The 20,426-nt window shown below is 37.2% G+C and overlaps 1 protein-coding gene across 1 annotated transcript in view; it reads left to right on the top strand.

The window, feature by feature from the left end:
* The window catches only part of SPTBN5 (spectrin beta, non-erythrocytic 5), a 135,743-nt gene that overhangs the window by 87,400 nt on the left and 27,917 nt on the right, over positions 1–20,426 (top strand). The window contains exons 35-44 of the mRNA XM_072427640.1: positions 6,469–6,573; positions 7,231–7,419; positions 8,335–8,490; positions 8,658–8,849; positions 8,962–9,057; positions 10,410–10,534; positions 12,284–12,398; positions 15,295–15,408; positions 16,906–17,027; positions 18,907–19,069. Of these exons, the coding sequence (XP_072283741.1) occupies positions 6,469–6,573; positions 7,231–7,419; positions 8,335–8,490; positions 8,658–8,849; positions 8,962–9,057; positions 10,410–10,534; positions 12,284–12,398; positions 15,295–15,408; positions 16,906–17,027; positions 18,907–19,069 (1,377 nt within the window). The remainder of the gene's footprint in view (positions 1–6,468; positions 6,574–7,230; positions 7,420–8,334; positions 8,491–8,657; positions 8,850–8,961; positions 9,058–10,409; positions 10,535–12,283; positions 12,399–15,294; positions 15,409–16,905; positions 17,028–18,906; positions 19,070–20,426) is intronic.

Raw genomic sequence — 20,426 nt, 5'->3', positions numbered from 1 at the left:
CCCCACTAAAATATGCATGAATACAAGAAGATAAAAAGAAGAGAACTGGGGTTTTCTATTTAGAAAATCAAATTGTATTGTACACCAAAAACATGTTTGAGTGGCGTATAATATACAAAATTCAACATTAAATGTATACATAATTCTTAGATGGTGGGTCAAATCCCAATAAACTGAATACAATTTGAGAAAGACAATAATGGTAGACCTTGTTTAAATATGAATATAAAATTATATTTAATCAAATATACATCACAGTAAACCCACAAACACATTACGTTCTCAACATACCCCTGAAAAAGCCAGTAGACGAAACGCGTTGAGTAAGAGATGTATGTTTCATGGTTTTGTTTGAACCAAAGGGAAATCCCTGTATAGTCTATGGCATACATCTCATGCTATTTAATGTTCGATGTTGAAATTTTGTGTATTATACTCTACAATTGGTGTACAACACAAATTGATTTGCTGAATAGAAAACCCCAGTTTTCTTCTTTCTTCCATCTTGTATGTAGGAATATACATAATAATAGTCATGTACAATATTAAATTTAGTTGTTTAGTTTTTTTCTTGTTATATTAAAGTATATACTTTAATATATGTATAATAGTACAGTATGTATAAATATATACAATACCTTTATATGATGCATTTTTTAAAATGTTAACACTAGTGTTGGTCGCATATATTACTATTCGATTTGACAGCAATTCGATCAAGAGAAATTCTATCCAGGAACACATACTAGAGGGTGGAAACAGCAATCGGGGGAGCAGAGTTGACAGCTCCTCTCCCCTGATTGCTCTTGCAGCCCTAGCATAACTATAGTATGTGTTCTTGGATAGAGATTCTCTATCCAAGAACACAGGAGTCCCACGGGATACCCGGGCACTAGAGGCTAAATGGGGACAAGTCTCCCCAGTCATTCACCTCTAGTGCTCTGTGATTGGCTGCGGAAAGGAAAATCCTAACGCATAACGCTTGATCTGTCATCAGGGTTTACCTTTCCTCAGCCAATCACAGAGCACTGGAGGTGATGAATGGGGAGACTTGTCCTCGTTTAACCTCTAGTGCCTGGGGATCCCACACTGACAGGAGGATTCCCACGAATGTGCAGCCATCAGAATCATCCTGTCATTGTGGGATAACCTGTAGAAAAATAAAAGTTAGTTACACAAATCACACACATTCAATAATTTACTTTAACATTAAAGCCTCTTTTTTTAACACATTTTTTTACACACGAATTTGCAAAGTCGAATCCCGTGTTTTTCGGGTCGGGTCCATCCGAATTGGAACAGCCATAATCGGGGTTTAATATAAGGACAACTTGAATTTCGAACACCAACACTTGTTAACACCCTTTGTGATCAGAGAACATTGAGGCTTGGATACCAGACTAAATGTTCCTTTGCAGAAGATAATTCATATAACAATTCAAATGTGGTCATAGTTGTTTTGGCAAAGAATATAAGAATCTAAAATAATGGGATGTTTACTTGCAAATGATTGGATGGTTGAAGTCAACAGTACATCATCTTTTTTTACTAAGCTAGGTGAAATATCCCTACTGGAGGCCATGTGTGTATGTGTATGTATATATATATATATATATATATATATATATATATATATATATATAACATTTTGGTGGGTGACTCTTGGATAGGTGTGTCTACACATGCACAAGACATGGTCCCGCATATATATGAATGTGCTATTACAGTATAGGAAGGTTGTTATGGCTGTGCAATCATTAGGGAATTCCATCCAGGGTAATTTTACAGTCTAATTGGGCTGCGGTATTATCACACAGGCGTGTCAGCAGACATAGGGCCAACCAGCAGGAGAGCACACAAAGCAGTCATCGCAATGCCAAGCAAAACACAGCATACAAATGAGGTCTTATAAAAATGAGATCTGAGATCTGGCTGCAAACTTGAATATGTCATTAGCCATAGTTTTGCCAAATATCACACTTTGAAAGTGGAAAAAAGCCAGACATTTTGGCCAGTCTTTGGATACCATATATTTGAAAATACAAAGCAAGAATTTGTTTTTGTCTTTCATTGTATTTTGTTCATTTAAAGAAGAGCTCCAGCAATTATTACACATTCAGTGTCTATGAAATTGCATAGGTATTCCGTGTACTTCCTTGCTAGGCTATCTATTACTTTTATTTCCAGGTCTCTGAGTTCCTAAGCTCCATGCTACCCACCTGCTTTCATCTGAACATCCCAGGTCCCATAAACACCCCCTGATTATTTGCATTCTAACAGAAATATGAATGCACAAAATTACTCCATGTACTTTGTCTATGAGTGTGTTGGAAAGGGGGATGGAGAGTTTATTTGGTTCCAATACCTCCTCTTCCATACCAAAACTTCTTGGGGATCCATAAACCTTTTATGGACAATAATGCAATGTCAGCTATTTATTGAAAGCTTTCACCCCCCTCCCCAATCCTCCCTGCAGCGTTTCTCTGTGTCAAAGCTGAACGACATTAGCTTACTATAGCATTGCCATGGTGTTTAGATAAAATAATACTTTTTTCATCCCTTGTTTCATGTCAGTGCTGCAGATCTAAGGCAGTTTCCTTGAATCTATTTCATGCTTATATGAACTACATTATTGGCTGCATGGCATTTCTCGAGGCAAGTGTCTTTATGGTGACAACATTGGACAATGCCCCTGTATTGTTTATATGAAATGCCCATTTGTAGTCTCCATAAGGAACTCATGTCAAAAGGTTAAATGCAGAAGAACATTTGGTGACAAGGTTTTGTCACTATACAGTATAATAGGAAGTGTCAAAATAAGGGTAGGATCACCGGGAATTATTTTAATGAAAGCTGCAACTGTAAAAATATTGAAAAGTACACATTAAATATTTTTGCTTTCTGAAAAAAGGACATTTTGGTAAAACCATGAGGCACCATGATGTGATACTTAGCTTTCTTGATTAAAATAACTGAGATCCAATGAATGAAAGTGGTGGGGCAAGGACATTTGGTCGGAGAACTATATGATGCTGGATGCTCCGAACATCAGGTGGCCTCTATCCGACTTGCTGCAGGTTTTATTGTATATTGTGGGAACCTTACAATGTGCACAATGAAATAAGCAAAGAGTAAGTTAGTTCAATACAGGAGCTTTAACTACTATGCAGGACGGAAAGGTTCATCTTTAGGCATAAAATTGCAGACTAACCTGACATGTGACAAGGATTGGGTCACAACATAAGGCACCCATTGACTTGGCTTTCGTGCGTTATGTGGTGCATGTTAACACGCAGTATTTTATACTTTAATAGACATTGCTCAAGGCAGCCTATTGATCTTTAATGGGCTGCTAACAAACCACAACATGCTAAAGAAAAGGGAACCTTTTTATGCACAGATGGTACCCATCTGTGCGTTAGATTCTTCTCTCCATACACGTGTGCATTGAAGCCCCATGTACTTTCCTTTATCTCTGTAACTGTGGCTTTGGCTGGACAGCTTGATCTGCATGCTAATATGGAAAACAATACACAAAGGTGTTAAGAGGAGCAAAAATGTGTTAGTTAGTATTAATAAAATACTCTGCTCCTGCCATTCATACAATATAAATAATATTTCCAGATTGTGATCATTTACTAAAGACTCCCATGACAATGACTATAGTTAGGTGCAGTAGATAAATTCACATTGCATGGTATAATATATTTATGATATACAAGCATGCTTTAGGTCTGGCAGAGTTAACTGAAGGTCTGGCCCTGGCAGGGTTAACTGAAGTCGAATTTGCACTAAGCAGAGTAAATACATTATTAAGTTAATGGGCCTGTGTGGTTTTGTGTGGCCCTATCCGGTGACGGAGAAGTATCCAGACACAGGCGCTTGGTTTAGGATTGGGTTACTAGTTCAGTTTTCAAGCTGTTACACCTCCTCTTGCCAGGCTGTCTGCCCCCCTGCTGGGGAACTCTGCTGCGAATAGAGTCCAACGTCTAATCTGCTCCCATACAACCTGTGATACAGCGTGACCCGAGAAGTGTCAGAATGTTACAAACATCACATGACCAGATCAGGTCTTCTTACAAAAAGTGTCATACTAAACATTCACTATGAAATAAAGCACCTTAATTCCTCTATATTTGTACATGGCATCATTCAGCAATGTAATCAAGGCCACATACTGACAGTCACACACTTGTTATAGTCATCTGATGCAGCATATGGCCTCTATGGATCCTAAAAAGTTTAGTTTATGGCAACAAATAATTAACCAGTCACTACAATATATTCCAAGCTTTAACATGTAATTTCAAAAATAATTTTGAATATGTTTCAATCGGCAGATTTTGTAAATTAAATACCTATCCTGGGTATTGTCCTTGCCTAGGCATTTCTTGTTCTGTTATAATAACCCTCTCTTCCTGTCTCTGGGTTGTCAATCTGTCACATGAGTTTGCTGGATCACCCAGGTTCTCCCATGTTAGTCTATTTTCTCCTGTCAAAGAAAGCCTTAATAAATTAGGCCCTATATGTACATGGGAGCAGTCAAATTTGATCAATATATACGCGGGTCCTTTGCTACACAAAGGTTGCGCTTTACTGCACCTTCACACAAGTCTGTGAGTTGGCTAAATTGGAAGAAAAGTGATAGCAAACAGGTGACTTGTCTCCAATGGACAATTTGCAAACTGTTTATATGGCATCAAATAACAAAATATGGAGGAACAAGCTTGTTAAAATGTAAAAGTCACATCAAATGTTATGCTGCAGTAATGCAATATGGGCCCGATGAAAATACACTATACATTCTCTTTATAAATAAAAATCTCCAATTTGCAATATCGTGGAGTTCTGAAAGAGTACACAGATGGGTTAACTTGTGGAGGAATGCTAGAGTCTGTGGGATTTGTTTTGAAATCATTTACCATTGCTTTCACGCAGCTGTTTATAGTTAGCCAATCAGATCCATGCTAGGTGTTTTTTATTCTACACGAAAATATGTGGCATTACGGTTCCCATCTACAGTTACATAGAAACAATCAGGACAGTTTCAATTTTTTTTGCCTTATTACTAAACTATTATGCCACCCTTCATTCCCTGCACAGAGAAATTCCACAAATAGGAGGCATTACTTGGAAAAACATCTGTTGTAAAGATCCAAAGCATATTGTCAAGTGGAAGCAGTCGTTGGGCTCAGTTTCTTTCCAAGAACAAATGTATGTTCAGTAAATAATGACAAACCATACAAGAGGCTTTTTATTCTTGTACTGCTAAAGGACAAAAGCTTTTTATGGAGTAATGCAAACATTATTTGCCACCGCAAGAGCTCTTTCCAGATGCCGAGATTTCAAAAGCTGATATTCAAACTGATGGATGCTTTGAATGTGTTCATTATATACATAATGTACATGATGAAAGGCAGCCCCAGTTTAAAACAGGATGTTAGTGGCATTATTGTGTAATTTTATGCATATTTATGAAGTATGTTCAAGCAATATTTAGTTTTGGACTGGGAGTGGAAAGAATAAAACTCTTTATGTTTGTACTGCTTGCTAGGGGTTCCATTGAAGAAATTTTCTCTCACTTCTTGTCCTGGTATGAATGGTTTTACTAAACAGGGAAAATCTTTAACAGCAACAAAAGCTGGAAATGGTTCTAACTTTTAGCTTTTCTCCAAAAATATACTTACATAAATATGTATATACATTTATGTGTTATTGGAGCATTGATCTTCTCTTACCCTTATGGTGAATCAATTGTCTGAGGACGATGGGTTATGGAAGACATTTCCAACTCTCTCTTGTAGCAATAAGACTTAACTAGGGTGCTACTCCACAAACTAGAAAAGATGGTCATAATAAATAATATGTATATATCAAGCATAGGGTTTGAGAATTTGTGCAGTTGGCTGCTCTTGGGTACATAGCCAACTGCTACTGTGTGCCTGACCAAAATGCATTGCAACACATTTTTACGGAGTTGTCATTGTGTGGTTCTTCAAAAAATTGTCCACGTGGCTAATAGCCACCTGAATGGAGGCAATGTTGGGACCACTGCAGTTCATCATGGGTCTGAAATGACCTAAGTGTTTAAATTAAGGCTTTGGTTGTGGATAAGAGGTAGGTAGTTTAGGTATCAGGCATATGGTAGTGGTGGGGTAAGTCTATTCTCCAAAATGAAAAAAAGGAGCTTTTAACTGTACTGCTTTAGTATTCCATCACATTTGCAAAAAAAAAGGTTTGAGCCTACTGAGCTCTTTAAGTACACCTTACATTTTCTTGCAATCCTACTACATCATACTGACTGACCTATGAAGGGTAGGTGCAGTTTACCTTTAATCCAAGTGTACTCAAACTTTGTTATACAATCAATGTAGCTGCAAACATGGGTTAGCTGACTTTTTAAATTAGGAATTATTTTAAAGAATTATGCTGTCAAATTTAATATATGTCCTTTTCTGTTTTTGTCAGGCCACTCTGAAATCTGGTGATCTTGGCATTACTGCAGGGGAAATAGAACAGCTGATCAAAAAACATGAGGCCTTTGAAAAGCTTCTCTATTCCCAGGATGAAAAGGTAATTGGTTTATGTTCTACATACTGTCAGGTCAATTTCTGACCACTTTAGTGTCCTAAGCAAGCTAGAATTTATATCACCTAGAGGAACCCTATCCCTGTGTCCCTTCTATTATTTTTGCTTCCTTTTCCCTACTTTTCCTACCTTCACCAACATCCTAGTCATGAAGCTTACTCTTCACTCTTCTGTACCTCTATTCTTATCTCTCCTTATCCATGTTTGTCCTACTCTATTGTACTCTACTCTCCCTATCCATGCTTTTCCATTGATATTATAAATAACTCTATATATGGTTTACATTTTTCCTGCAATAGTTTTCATTCTTTAATTTTGAGGTTATTACTTATTATGTTGTTGTCTTCTTTATAATAACTATATAAAACTAATGAACATAATAACATATAAAAAGTAATTTTACTCTGTTATACCTTTATTAGGGATAGAAAAATGTTGCTAGTTGGATTTTTCGCATTAGAAAAAAATCACATCTACAGAGCTTTCTTATAGTTAAAAATGTCATATTGGCCGTCTCATATTTGCCTAGTTCTGAGTATTGTAATTGCCTGCTAACTTAGAACAGTTTAGCCATATGTTTGGAGTTTGTACAGAAATGTTCCTGGAAGTAATCCAGTTATATGTGATAACTTGTTATTGTAGATGGCATCACTGCAGGAACAAGCAGACAGAATTCAAAAAGAGAGTAGAAGAGAGGAAGGAAGACAGGTGCAGAACAAACTTCAATCTGTCTTAGATCGGAGGTATAAGGTGAAACAACTTAGCAAAGTTCGTCAGGAAGAGTTGAAGACTGCATTCCTGCTTGCCACCTTCTACCAAAACTTCACAGAGGTAATAGAGCACGTTCATTAGTAACGTCCTTTTTTGTCATAAGTAAAACATGGTTCTTGTGTGGTTAAAATATGTATATAAATAATTTGAAACCATCTTTATCAAATGTTTGTTTTATAAAATGAGGTGATTATAATGATCTAGGTTCTAATCCCCTCTTGTGGGAACTGTTAGGATTTGCATTAGAGTTCACAGGTAAATATGAAGCACCAAGCCCATTCAGGTTGTCCTGTATTTAGTAATTCTACATCAGTTCTGCAAAAAAGCTCATTAAAGACCAATAATACAAGTAAATAGTGCTTCTTCTGTCCTTTTGTGTATTCTGAACCAAAGACAAGTACAGAAAGGTATTAGGTTTTTCAACGCTAAAGTCCCAGACAGCAGCATGTATACATTTTTATTGGACTGGGTGATCCACCAAACCCCGAATGAATCTGGTCAAGGATTCAAAAAATTTGCTAGCAAATGATTTTGAAGAAATCTATTCCAGGTTTGCTGGATCATCCAGATTCACTGATGAAAGTGTATCCTCTCTAGCCTCGGAGAGGTTTAATTATTAAGGCCTATTATAGCTACTTGCACATATGTCGGTACCATAACCAGAGCATCACTGTGTACAAGTAAATTGATGGCCTTAGAAAGAGCAAAACTTGCTCCATGGAGTAGATATAGGATGAGGATGTTTATAATGTAAGCAGATTTTTTTTTTGTATAATCGGTTTACTATAGATTATCAAAAAAGGAAAAAAGTAAAGAATACATAATAAAAAAGAACAGAGGAAGAATAAAAATCAAAATTCATACAGTGGGAACAAAAAGGATATAAGGTTTTTAGGCAATTTTTGTCAGTGATCTAAATATTAAAGTTGTTAATAGTAATGGTAATCAATTTTTCATATTGACTTTAACTTGCAGGCACAGTACTGGATTAATGAGCGCATGCAGAAGCTAGATGATGAAGCTTACCAGGGCTCCCAGGACCTGCAAAGTAAACTAAAACTGCTGCAAAAACATCAAGTGTTTGAAGCTGAGATCCTTGCTCATGAAACAATTATTCAGGCTGTTATTCAGGTAATGAACCACCAAGGCCTTTCTGCAATAGTAGCTGCGAAGGCCATTGACAAACCCTATCAGCAGTGAAGGCAGACTGGCAGGAACAGTTAGATATGAAATTGCACTATACATGTCTGTGTATCTTGGTTTGTAAATAACACAACATTGTTACTGTTTATGTACAGACAGGAAACTCACTGCTGACTTCACAACATCCAAAATATTCTGACATACATAGAAAAAGTCAGGTGCTTCATGAGGAATGGGAAAAGCTGAAGAAAGCAGTAGCTGCTCGGGGCAAAATGCTGGAGGACAAAAGAGACCTGCTGGAATTCCTACAGAAAGTCGACCAGGTGGAGGCCTGGATCCGAGAGAAGGTGATTTTATTTTAATTGCTGCATCACTACCCGCATCATATATTTTGTGTCTGACTTTGTGATTCATGTATTGTGTTAAATTTATATTTACTCTTTGTAATTTACTTTTCAGGAAGTAATGATTAATGTTGGAGATCTTGGAGTAGACTATGAACATTGTCTGCAGCTTACAAGAAAATTAAATGAATTTCGTGGAGCTGGATTTGGGGTATTTAAGACATGTTTTGATTCATACCTTCTTCTAAATTGGCTTTTTTTTTGACACAGTAGCCTCTCAGTTGTCTAATCATTACTGGCTGAACAGACAGTCAAATAAACACAAAACCTTTGAAGTATGGGGTATGTACAGGTGATAAAACCGAGCCACAGTCAGATGTAAAAAAAAGAAATATTTGCAGGACGGTTTTCACTAATATATCAATATACGAGGGGGTGCTGAGAAGTTCTTTGCTTTGCCCCCTTCCAGATGAAATAGAAAAATGAGGGGGATATAACAGCCTAACAGCCTAATATCTTAGTATGTAACTGTGCAAATATCAGGTCTTTGCGATTCTTAAAACTGTTTTTTCTTTTAGTGAGAAGCTGTGATGGCAGAGGCACAAGCAAGTTTTATGTCGTTGGAGTTACGGGGTGTCATGACGGGCCCATAACTCCAACATTGTGAAACTTGCTTGTGCGTCTGCCATCACAGCTTCACGCTAAAAGAAAAATATTTGCACAGTGACATACTATGATATTGTGCTGTCATATGCCCCCACACTCATTTTTCTATTTCATCTGGAAGGGGGCAACTCCAGGAAGTTCTCAACACCCCCTAATATGTATTACTTTACTTGTAAGCAGCTTAATCACCTTAATTCAACTTATTCATGTTCTTAAACTCTTACAAACCCTTGATAGCTGAACTTGCTAGAAGCAGTTCTAGGGGCCATTCAGATGTCCTGTCATGACTGTTAAAAAGGAAGTTGAGTTGAGCTCATCAGTCTACTGCTTCGCTTTTTAAAATCCATTTATAGATCGAGGGTAGGAAGGAGATCAGTAAGTGTTACTGAACCACAGCAGAGAAAAATCAGGTCTTCTGCCCACCACACAAGACTGTGCCTAATGGGGGGCTTTGTAAATCTCAGGACCTGTTAGTTCAACTTTTTGCATACACACCTTTTTGCATACTCACCTATTTGTCAGGGACTTGGATGGTGAGAACCAGGACACAACCAGGACTGTCCACTGCCAATTAAAAGCCAGATGGAATCATACTTTTGACTTCTCCTTCAAGGTCCTGTGAGCAGAATCAGGGATGAATTTCTATTCTATTTCCAGTCTATGGATTCTATACATTTAAATTCAACAGAAAATGGGACTTTTCAGACATCATAGTGCATTAAAGTTCAAACACAACGTATTTAGCATCAATTATACCAACATTTAAGACACAGAGAAACAAACTAGCATTACAATTTAATTTTTAAACCGGTATAGCTAGGTAAATGTTCTATACCATCATCATTGGTTGAGATTGGCTGCATTGAATTATGTTTTACATGCCTGTCATTTTAACAGCAAGAGACTGTGGATGACGCTCACATAAAAGCTATTAATGCTTTGGCCACCAAGCTAGAAAGACAGAACACAAACCTGGAAGAGGTGAAGACTATATCCCAGAGGAAGAAACAGCTGAATGACAAGTAAGCTATCTGTTTTATTATCATTGACACATCATTATCACACAAATTTATCATGGGGGGAAAGTGTTGTTTGGGGATGTTTGACAGGGGGTGTTTATAAACAGACCATCGTTATTAAAAGAATTTTATTTTACAGGATTAATGACTTTGCTTATAATCAGCCCCTGTGTATTTTAGGTTGATGTTTTATGTCTCCTTTACCTCCTTTAAATTATCCTTTAATTTAGCTTCCATTTTTCTAAATCTAATACTTGAGAGTCTGTTGTTAGATCTCAGTGGGACAGTTTGCTGCCCTGCCTACATCTGACTTTAAAATTTACAAGACAGTTTAATGAGTCCTTCCTGACCACATTCTGTAGTTTAATGTTGCTTAGCATGGTGCCTTGTTATATGGATATTTTAATAAATGTCCTATAGCAGAACTAGTTCTGTGACCATACTGTATGTGACAGCTGCCCACTCACCTACCATTCTGCTTGACTGTTGAATATGTAATCACAATGACAACCAATTCTAGTAATCACATTGATCCCTTAACAAACAAGTCAGTGCCAGCTAGTTCAGAAAGAAGAATTCTGACAGAAGTGTACCTGTGCCCGAAATGTACACACCAAAGTATAACCATACATAAAAATACTAAGAGCACTCTGTAGCTGTGGGTATTGTGGCAAAACGTATCTTCATTTTCTATTACTCTTTGCAAGATAATCTTGACAGCCTGTTTTAGCACACCCCATATGTTTTTGAATGGTTAGAAACCAACTAGAACCTAACTTCAGAATCTTCTTCAAATGACAAAGAGGTTAGGGTTAGTTTTTAAAGCTTGTATGGTAAAATATTTAATAAAGGTCTTTGGTTTAGTTGAATAGTTTAATATCTGGGCACTTTAAAAACAAAATGGCTTTTGGTAAGCATATTAGCAAAGAAGGTTAAATTACCCAAACCATACTCGTTGTTTTAAATGGTGCCAGGCATTTAGGGTTTGATAATTCTTGGTCACAAAAGCATTTATTATTATTATTAATGTACCAGTAGAAAGGGAGAGATTGAATAGTTCGGTTAGGGCAGGGGCCAGGGTGGAGGAATGGGCACGGAGTAGATCAGAGGGGATTAGGTCAAGTGGACATGTATTTAGGACTGCCATTCTGAACCAGGGTTCCATGGAACCTTAAGGTTTCTTCAGAGGTTACTGGGGGTTTCTAAACTATGGCAAACTGACCTACCATTTGGTGATGCATGCATAGTTCTGAGGCCAACACTACTTGTTAGAGCCAACTGCATTACTTGAATTATGTTTTTAGTCTTATTCTAGCCATCAAGGTAAAGGGGCATTCTTTCCATTGACCACAAATTTAGGAGGCTTTTGTTGCCAGTGAGGCCCAAACATTTGGTTTCAGTAGGGTTCCCTGAGACCTGAAAATATTTCAAATGTTCCTTAAGGCTAAAAATCTGTTTTAGAGATAAATAGGCAGCTGTGTGCATTAATATTTGATATCATTAGGCATGTTTAGGATCTGGAGAGAAGCATGTGTGGTCATCCAGTTGACAAGGCAATGGCTGTGGGACTTAATGTTTGCAGAAATGTTAATCTGAAAAGATTTTCCACACATGAAATTGCCTTTGTAATGTGTCTGTTTTGACTTGACCAGACTGAACTTCTTAATAGTAAGTCTATAGTTTGCCGAGAAAGTGAAAATTGTATGAAACATATGTATGATATTATAACTTGGATACGTTGTTTTGCTTTAGGTGGAACAGTTTCCATGGTGACCTAAATAAATATCGCAAGGCATTAGAGGGAGCCCTGGAGATTCACGCCTTGATCCGTGAAATTGATGACATTAATGAAAGAATGAGTGAAAAGGTACTGGGGAAAGTATGACAACCAGGATTAGAAAGACGGGGAAACTTTACACTTGGAATAAAAGAGATATTGTGCTGCTACCACATAATGCAATGCTTCTAAATTGCAAATTGTGCAATTATTTAATTAGTTGTCTTGGTAACATTTTTCATGGGAAATCATTAAATGACTATAACATAGTCATGGGGAACCATACTTTGTATTATGGCCATGTCTAAACATAAAAATATATAGTCAGGTCACTCAGGACGTCGTAATAAAATAAGGGGGCCTGCCTCTGGAAATCTAGTCAGGGGCTGAATGAATGAATGTGGTGAGTCCCTAGATCGCAGGGAGATTGACATGGGGGCTGGTGCAGAGAGGCATTTCCTACACTAAATAAACACAAAGGTACAGAGAATAATTCAGGTGTGAAACAAACATTGTGCAGCCTTGTCTAAAATTTCTTCTCTTCAGTTGACATTCTAAAAAGAAAAAGTTGTCCCTAGCTAGCAAGCTGCAGAGAAGGATTCTTGGTCTCTCCCTGGAAGCTGTGGTCTCTATGTAGAGGTGCAAGCTGCTGAATCAGATCTGTAGCTCGGCAATTTGCAAAACTTGTGCTTCCTACTGATTGGGGTAGTTAGTAACAAAAGTCTCCATGACAGGTTCTCTTTAACATGCTGATCATTAGAGAAGCTTAATGAAATGCTTAATGAAAAAGTAAGTGTTTTGGCTTAGCAATGGCAGCATGATTGTCTTAGAATTTTTTTAAATATTATATATAATAAACAGTATTTATATAGTGCCAACATATTACTCTGCGGTGTACAATACATAGGGGTTGCAAATGTCAGACAGATACAGACAGTGACACAGGAGGAAGAAAGGATATCTCTGTTATGAGAACAGTATAGGATCTGCCGTTTCCAGACTTGTTTTGAAAATGGTATTCAACTGGCTCAGCCTTTATTATTTAAAGCAGAACTTCATTAAAGCCCTCCATCTCTCCACAAACCAGTAGGTTCTGCGCCATTCCATCTTCTCTCTTTTTTGCGGAGACAGCTGATGTCACTGCGCATGCAGAAGGAGCATCTCGCAGCCTTCTAAGATATGTGACATATGCATCCCAGGAAGCTGTGGATTTCCCATTCCGTCTTCACGGCTGTGGTGGTAAAGACGGAAAGGGAGGAGTTCACCACAAAAAATTCAAAAGAATAAATTAAAGGACACATTTTTTCATTGTATAAAAGGGTTAAACACCATGTTATATATTATTAAAAGATGTGATTTCTTTAATGTTTTCAAAAAAAATGGGGATGTGGCCTACTGGCAATTTGAGTAGAGGAAATCTCACCTTACTATATTCTCCAAAGAGATGTCAGGAATAGCAGCCACCATACTGTTCTCATGACATGGTCACTTTAGGAAACACCTGAAGAGACATTCACTTATAAATCTGCTATGTAATTCATGGTATTATCTACAGGTTCTTGCATTCATGTTTTTCAAAACATAGGGGCCCTTAAAGTCTTGTAACTAGTATTATGTACGTTATTTATATGAGGAAAGACATTATGTGTCATTATGTTGGTCTTTCATGGTTGATTAGGGTTGTGGTGTCAGAATACTGCTCCCCCAAGACTTATAAATGACATCTGTGTCTTGCCAATAGCATGACCCACCATTACAGCCACCTGCAGGTCCCGCTACACACCCTTCCGTTTAGTCTGCTGGCAGTTTATTATGGTATTGCTTACATATTTCCATGTCAGACATAGTTATAATTTATATGGATATTTTGGATTATATTTGTTTTTCTTTCTAATTTAAAACTGAACACCCTACAGATATAAAAGTGCACATAACAATGCAGCTTTGTAATTGGTAATACATAGCAGGAAGGCCTGGTGGGAAGAGCTATGGGTTGAGACCCTAATGGAGAATTTGCTTGACGGTCAACCAAGTCCAAAAAGAGAATAGTCCACCTCTCATACTAAGTAGTGTACTACCAAAAGCAGCCATGAATGTAGAATCTATTCAGGACTGCCAGGAGCCCACGAATCTGTACTTGTCCAAAAGCAATGCATTGACCTTTTATTTATGAAAACATGCCTCATACAAGCCTTTACCTCTTCAAATAGTTGTAGAGTGGTCCTCCATACTATATAGTGATTTATATTGTATTTAATTTAGCAATGTAGGCTCCTGAATTTGATTTGCAGTCCACATATATATATATATATATATATAATGATGATAATATTGATAATAATATTATTATATATATATATAATATTAATATACCTTAAACTCAAAAGAGGAAAGGAGAAACAGTAGACTGAACATGCTGATGGTTAACAACAGAGAGATGAACTCATAGGAACAGATTTTTCTTTTAACTGTCCATTCACAGGGGATTAGGAAGTGAGGAAATTCAGGTCCTATGGTCCTAATAGGAATGCCTGTGTAAATTATTTGGCATGTGGAAGAATCTCTCCTATGTAAATAGCCTCGTTATATATATATATATATATATATATATATATATATATATATAACGTTCAAGATAAACCAGTGGAGGAAATGTGTGTGCCAAAGTAAGCTGTAGGGAGCATCGGGAAACACTTCTCAACTCCAAACAAGATTTCCACAAGATTAGGTGGGAATGATTAAACATAGCAGGCTGTAAGTAGACCACTTGGAGATCTTGATGAGAACAATAACTGACTCTATTATTTGGGTGGCAGTCTTCCACAAGTACAGAACATTCCGCCATGTAGTTTAGTTATTTAGAGGGATTTGTTCTTGACATTGAATATGTGCACAAAAGGGCCAGTCTAGATGGAGCAAGTTGTGTGATAGTCTGCTGTAAGCAGCTCCTAATGCATATTCATTAAATGTTACATACTCATTTCAGAGCGTGCTCATGCAGGCCTTGGACTATGGAAAAGATGTTGAGAGCGTCACCAACCTAATACGGAGACATGAGGAAACTCTTCGTGATATCAAAGTCATTCAGACACAGAAAGAGGTAAGTAAAAATGCTGACACTATGTTTTGTATGAAATTAAAGGTGGTAAAAGTAAAGGTGGAAAATAACAGATCAGATTAGTTTGTAAAAGACTATTTTTCATTGCAAGACCTCTACCAAGAAACTTTTTTAGACTATATTTGACCTCTACTTGCACAAACACTTACCTTTTCTTTCCCTGAACAGACATTACTACCATAAATTTCCCCCTATATTGCCTTTCAAATGCAATGACTTTTAAATGATTTCATTGTCCTGTCTTTCAAGTAAATGTGATCAAGTAGAATGATACTTTTGTTTTACATGGCTGTTTTACTATATGGTATTGCAGGCTCACCATTACATACTCTGTAGGGATGTAAAGGAGTAAAGTAGAGGTTAGGAAGTCATTAAACCTGTTTACGTCTCTTATGATTTTAGACAGCAGTGACTTTACCCTACAAATACTGGGCTAGTTTCTGACCACTAGGCCACCAGTCTCTTTACTTAGCACCAGCATTTAAATAAAAATTCCTTATAGTTGATTAGTAGGCATTTAAGGAAAAGAGTCCTGAGCAGGCTCTGGGTACCATGCACTGACCCATATTTTTTCCCAAAGCTGGATGTTTTCAATGATTGCAATATAGTTAGAAACCTGTAAAAGATATGCATTCAGTAACTAAAAGCTAGAACTTAAGCATTACCACATAAATGTAACTAAGAAAAGTATGTTCAAATTTTTTAAATCTGCAATTTTCTTTAAAATACTACTTTTTGAAGAAGTTGTTTGGTCAGATAACTCTTATTAGACAGTTCTCTGTCCCTGTCTCCAAAAAAAAGATAACACAAGTATTGTTTAAAAAAATGTCAGTTGCTTATTATTCTCAGTGCTTTAGCAAACTAGGGACTATTTCAGACCCACAGTGAACAACAGCGTTCTGCCTATGGTCCTGACCTGCTATTTAAGTTAACGTTTGTCGATTTTTGGATGTGGCTGCACTCAGCTGCAGCAGATAGTGGTTCTAGAAAGTGACAAGTTTCTTTTGGCTGTGCAGTTGCTTTTGGAAGAACTGCACCATGAGAGTGCAAATGTGTTACTTTTGGTGGTACTGCGCACTCCAGAGTGCCCAACCGTGTGGTTTTCCACCAGTTATGAAACAACCTTTAATGTATTTAGTAAGGGTTTAAATTTTATTTCTCCTGAAATCTTACATATGTAGAATAGCAAAATTGGATTACTTATAATCAAAAATTTACATAAATACATAATTTCTGATTCAGCCTTTTATAAATCTGATATTCAGTAGAACACTAAAGCTCCAGTTTATTATATGCAAATTTGGAGGTTAAACTTAAGAGTTAAGAATCCAACACATGTAGTCGAAGTTTGAAGATCTGTTTACAGATTGTTTCCTACATTTGTTGGGATCTGATCCACATTATTCTCGGAAAAAAACGCCACTTGCCAAAAACCTTCAGGAACCAAAATGATATTTCTACATAAATATTCTCTTTAAGGCTCTGCATCAAGAAGCCAAGCGTCTGTCCCGTGGAAATTCATCAATGGGCGAACGCCTTACCTCAAAAGAGAAGGAGATGATCGACAGCTGGCAAAAACTTCAGCTCCAGGCTAACCAGAGGTATTGGAAATGTGGCCTAACCTTAAATCAGTAACAACTGCATTCCAACTAAAAGCATCAAGCTGTTAAATCTCTAAAGAATCTAAAACAATGCCTCGGTTTAAAGGATCAATCCAACCCAAACCAACATCATTTTTGTGTAAAAGCCAACAAGTTTGATCTTGGTTCTGGAAGATTCTTTTTTATATTAGAACCCGGTACGTGATTGTCTGCCTCTGTTATTTTACACTCAGAATAATAATATATGGTTATGGGTAAACTCACCCTTTAACAAAGCATCAGAGGAGGACCTTTCCCGGTGAAACATTTTGTCAATTTGCACCTAATGCAATCTCGTTGCAATTGCGTCCTAATTGCATTCTTCAATAAAATGTCCTTCTATATTTGCTTCTGAGTTAAATGTGAGATGATACCCAGACATTTTTGCATTGCCTCGGAATGATTTGGTCATTAATTTTTCATGTTTGGGTAAGGTTTTTTAGTTTAGCCAAATAACTTGTATCCACTGCAAATCCTATTCCAAATCCAATGTCTTAAAGCTGCTCTGACTGACAATAGCTCTGTTCTAAATGGATAAAGGGCAAAGGAGAGAAGATACCTATACATAGGAGTATTGCTGAAATTTTTCCTATTTGCACTGGAAAAAATTTAAGGATGAAATTCTCTACATTTTCCTATTTTGGTATTTTGTATTTTCTGGTTTTCCCCTAATATTCATCACATACTGTTTTTGAATACAAAAGTGCAACTGGGTCACACAAAGTGTATCTTTACTAAAATGAAACAGCTATGTCGGCTGGTATTGTTAACTGTGGGGAGAGCTCCCAACTGGTGATTTTTGGGGGTGATCCTCGGTTATTGACAGAGGTGATGGTCAAGGGGTAAATATTGGTAATCCAAGTTAGCAATCCATTTCAGGAAGATACCCAGTGTTTACCTATCCACGCACCCATCAACTGGTGTATTGTCAGCTTCAATAATTTTTGAGTATTTTTTTCACTTTTTATAATTTCCTGTTGTGTCCATGTAACAGGAAGAGAAGAGAGATATGCAAAATATGAGGGTATTTAAACCATTTCCTACTTTATCCAATACAAAAATACATTAGATGTACTTATCCTAAAGAAGCTTCAATTAAATGAAAGGTTAATAACACAAAGCAGACCTGCTCTGATGTTACCTGCAGCCTTGGATCTATCTGTGGGTGCTGCAATTTAGACCCCTTCCCCAATCTCCCCATTTCTGTCTCAAGCTGCAAGTTGTTTTAAAGTTTTACCAGTTTCATTGATATATAAAATACTGAACTGTTCACAAGTCAGTAATTAGCAGATTTCTGTATTCTTGCCAGTTGACAGCTTTAAAAGTATTTCAACAATAAGGTTACTGCAGTTGTCTCGGGGCATTCTTTGACACCCTATGTTTAAAATACTCCTACCTAACTGAAAATTGAAACCCAAACAAAAGAAAGGGTTTCCTAATTGGAGTGGGTAAAAACATGCAAACCTAAATCCTAGAGGGTTTTCAACCCTTATTTATTATTAAAAGGTTCATATCATAAACAGCTGGATCAATGGATAAAAAAAATCAAATAAAGCTTAAAAGTTCAAATTTTCCGAGTATAAATAATATTAAAACGTTGTTGAAAAGGCACATGACAGTCTGTGGCCCTTGATCACAATAAATGATAGCACACAGTAAGCTGGGCTGTGCTTTTATGTCTAATCCTTTGTGGTTATGTTTCAAAAGACTGCAGCTTTATGGATAAAATATGAAACATTTGTCCATAACCTTATCCCTTCTGGCAGAGAAAGTGTGCACAGAGCATTATCTAGGTCCACTCTGTCCAGTCTACTGAACAACACATTTCATTTCTTGGCAGGAAGGAGAAATTAGACGCCTCTTACCATCTGCAACGGTTCAATGCTGATATACGAGAGATAATGAACTGGGTGCAGAAGCTCCAGGCCTTGATGGAGGGGCTCACTTTGCCAAAAAATGCTGGAGATGTTCAAGCCAGAATTGAAGAGCACCAAGAGAGAAAGGTATATATCAAGCTGATGAGTAGCCAAACCAAAGTGTATTTGAATCTGTGATTTTTCCACATTTTGCCAGATAAATGCAACAGCTTTGTTTTTTTTATTGAGGGTGTATCCAACTGTATATCTTGGTTGACTCATAGGAACCATAAAAAGGAAACTAGAAGTGGTTTCTGTGGCATTCCATTCCATTCACTTTAATCTACTAATCTGCGTAAAAAAAAATCTGATTGGTTGCTATGAGGCTCAGTTCCAATATTTTCCCATTTTTTTGTTTTTAGCTCCAGTTCTAACAAATCAAATACCGTATATCATTTTGAAAGTGAATTCTAGTTTATACAGTGCTATTTCATGCAATTTAGACTCTCCACAACAACCACATTGCATAGATATAGAATTATATACACAAAATTCTTTGGAATTAAAGTTAAAAATTATCTTTAAAGTGCTACACTTCACTGGCTAATAAAGGCATGATAGGTGTCAGAAACCCAATGTTTGAAAAGCTTTCTTCTTTTTAATTGTGGGTTAACCAGTAAACAGTATCAGATTCTAAAGCTTCTGCTTTGATTAATGGCCAGCATGCTACAACACTCACTTACTTCTGTAAATGAAGCTATGGCGAGCTATCAGGTGAATTTGCATTATGGTCTTCAATTTTGGGTTTGTGCAATTCATCCTCTGTGCTCCAGCAGCCTCGGATCAGACAAAAGCATGGGATGGCATTGCCTGATCCCACCAATATTGACCTTATGTGTCTGAAAACAAAATGGAATGGTTGGGGTTGCTATTGATCTGCCATGAATAAAGGTGCGTACACACTTCCAATTTTTATCGTTCCAATCGAACGACGAACGATCGATTGGGCAAAAAATCGTTCGTAAAAAAGTAACCAACGACGCTGACGAACGAGGAAAGTCGCTGGAAACGAACGACCGGACCGGCGGATCGGATTGGATGACGATCGTTGAACATCGTTCGTGTGTACGGTCGTTCGTTGATCGTCCATGTTCAGAGCATGCGTGATGAACGAACGTCCGTTCACTTTCCTGTCGTGCACATAGTTCCTCTATCGCTTAAACGATCGTATCTATTGTGTGTACAATATCTACGAATGATCGTGTCGTTACCTCTATGTGCAGTATCGGTGCTATACAATCGTTCATATATATCGTGCAGGAACGTTCGTCGTTCGTTTTCCGACGATAATAATTGGAAGTGTGTACGTAGCTTAAGGGTCGTCTCTAGTGCATTGATGTATGTCAAGCTTTGTGGATGGCATTCAAGAGGAGCTTTTTAGGGAGTATCAGTGGAGACTTTCCCTACATGACTAGGTATGATGGAATGCATGAATGCAGACTGT

Source organism: Pyxicephalus adspersus, chromosome 12, assembly GCF_032062135.1.
Source record: "Pyxicephalus adspersus chromosome 12, UCB_Pads_2.0, whole genome shotgun sequence".
Classification (NCBI taxonomy): Eukaryota; Metazoa; Chordata; class Amphibia; order Anura; family Pyxicephalidae; genus Pyxicephalus; species Pyxicephalus adspersus.
This window is presented reverse-complemented; position numbering and strand designations above follow the sequence as displayed.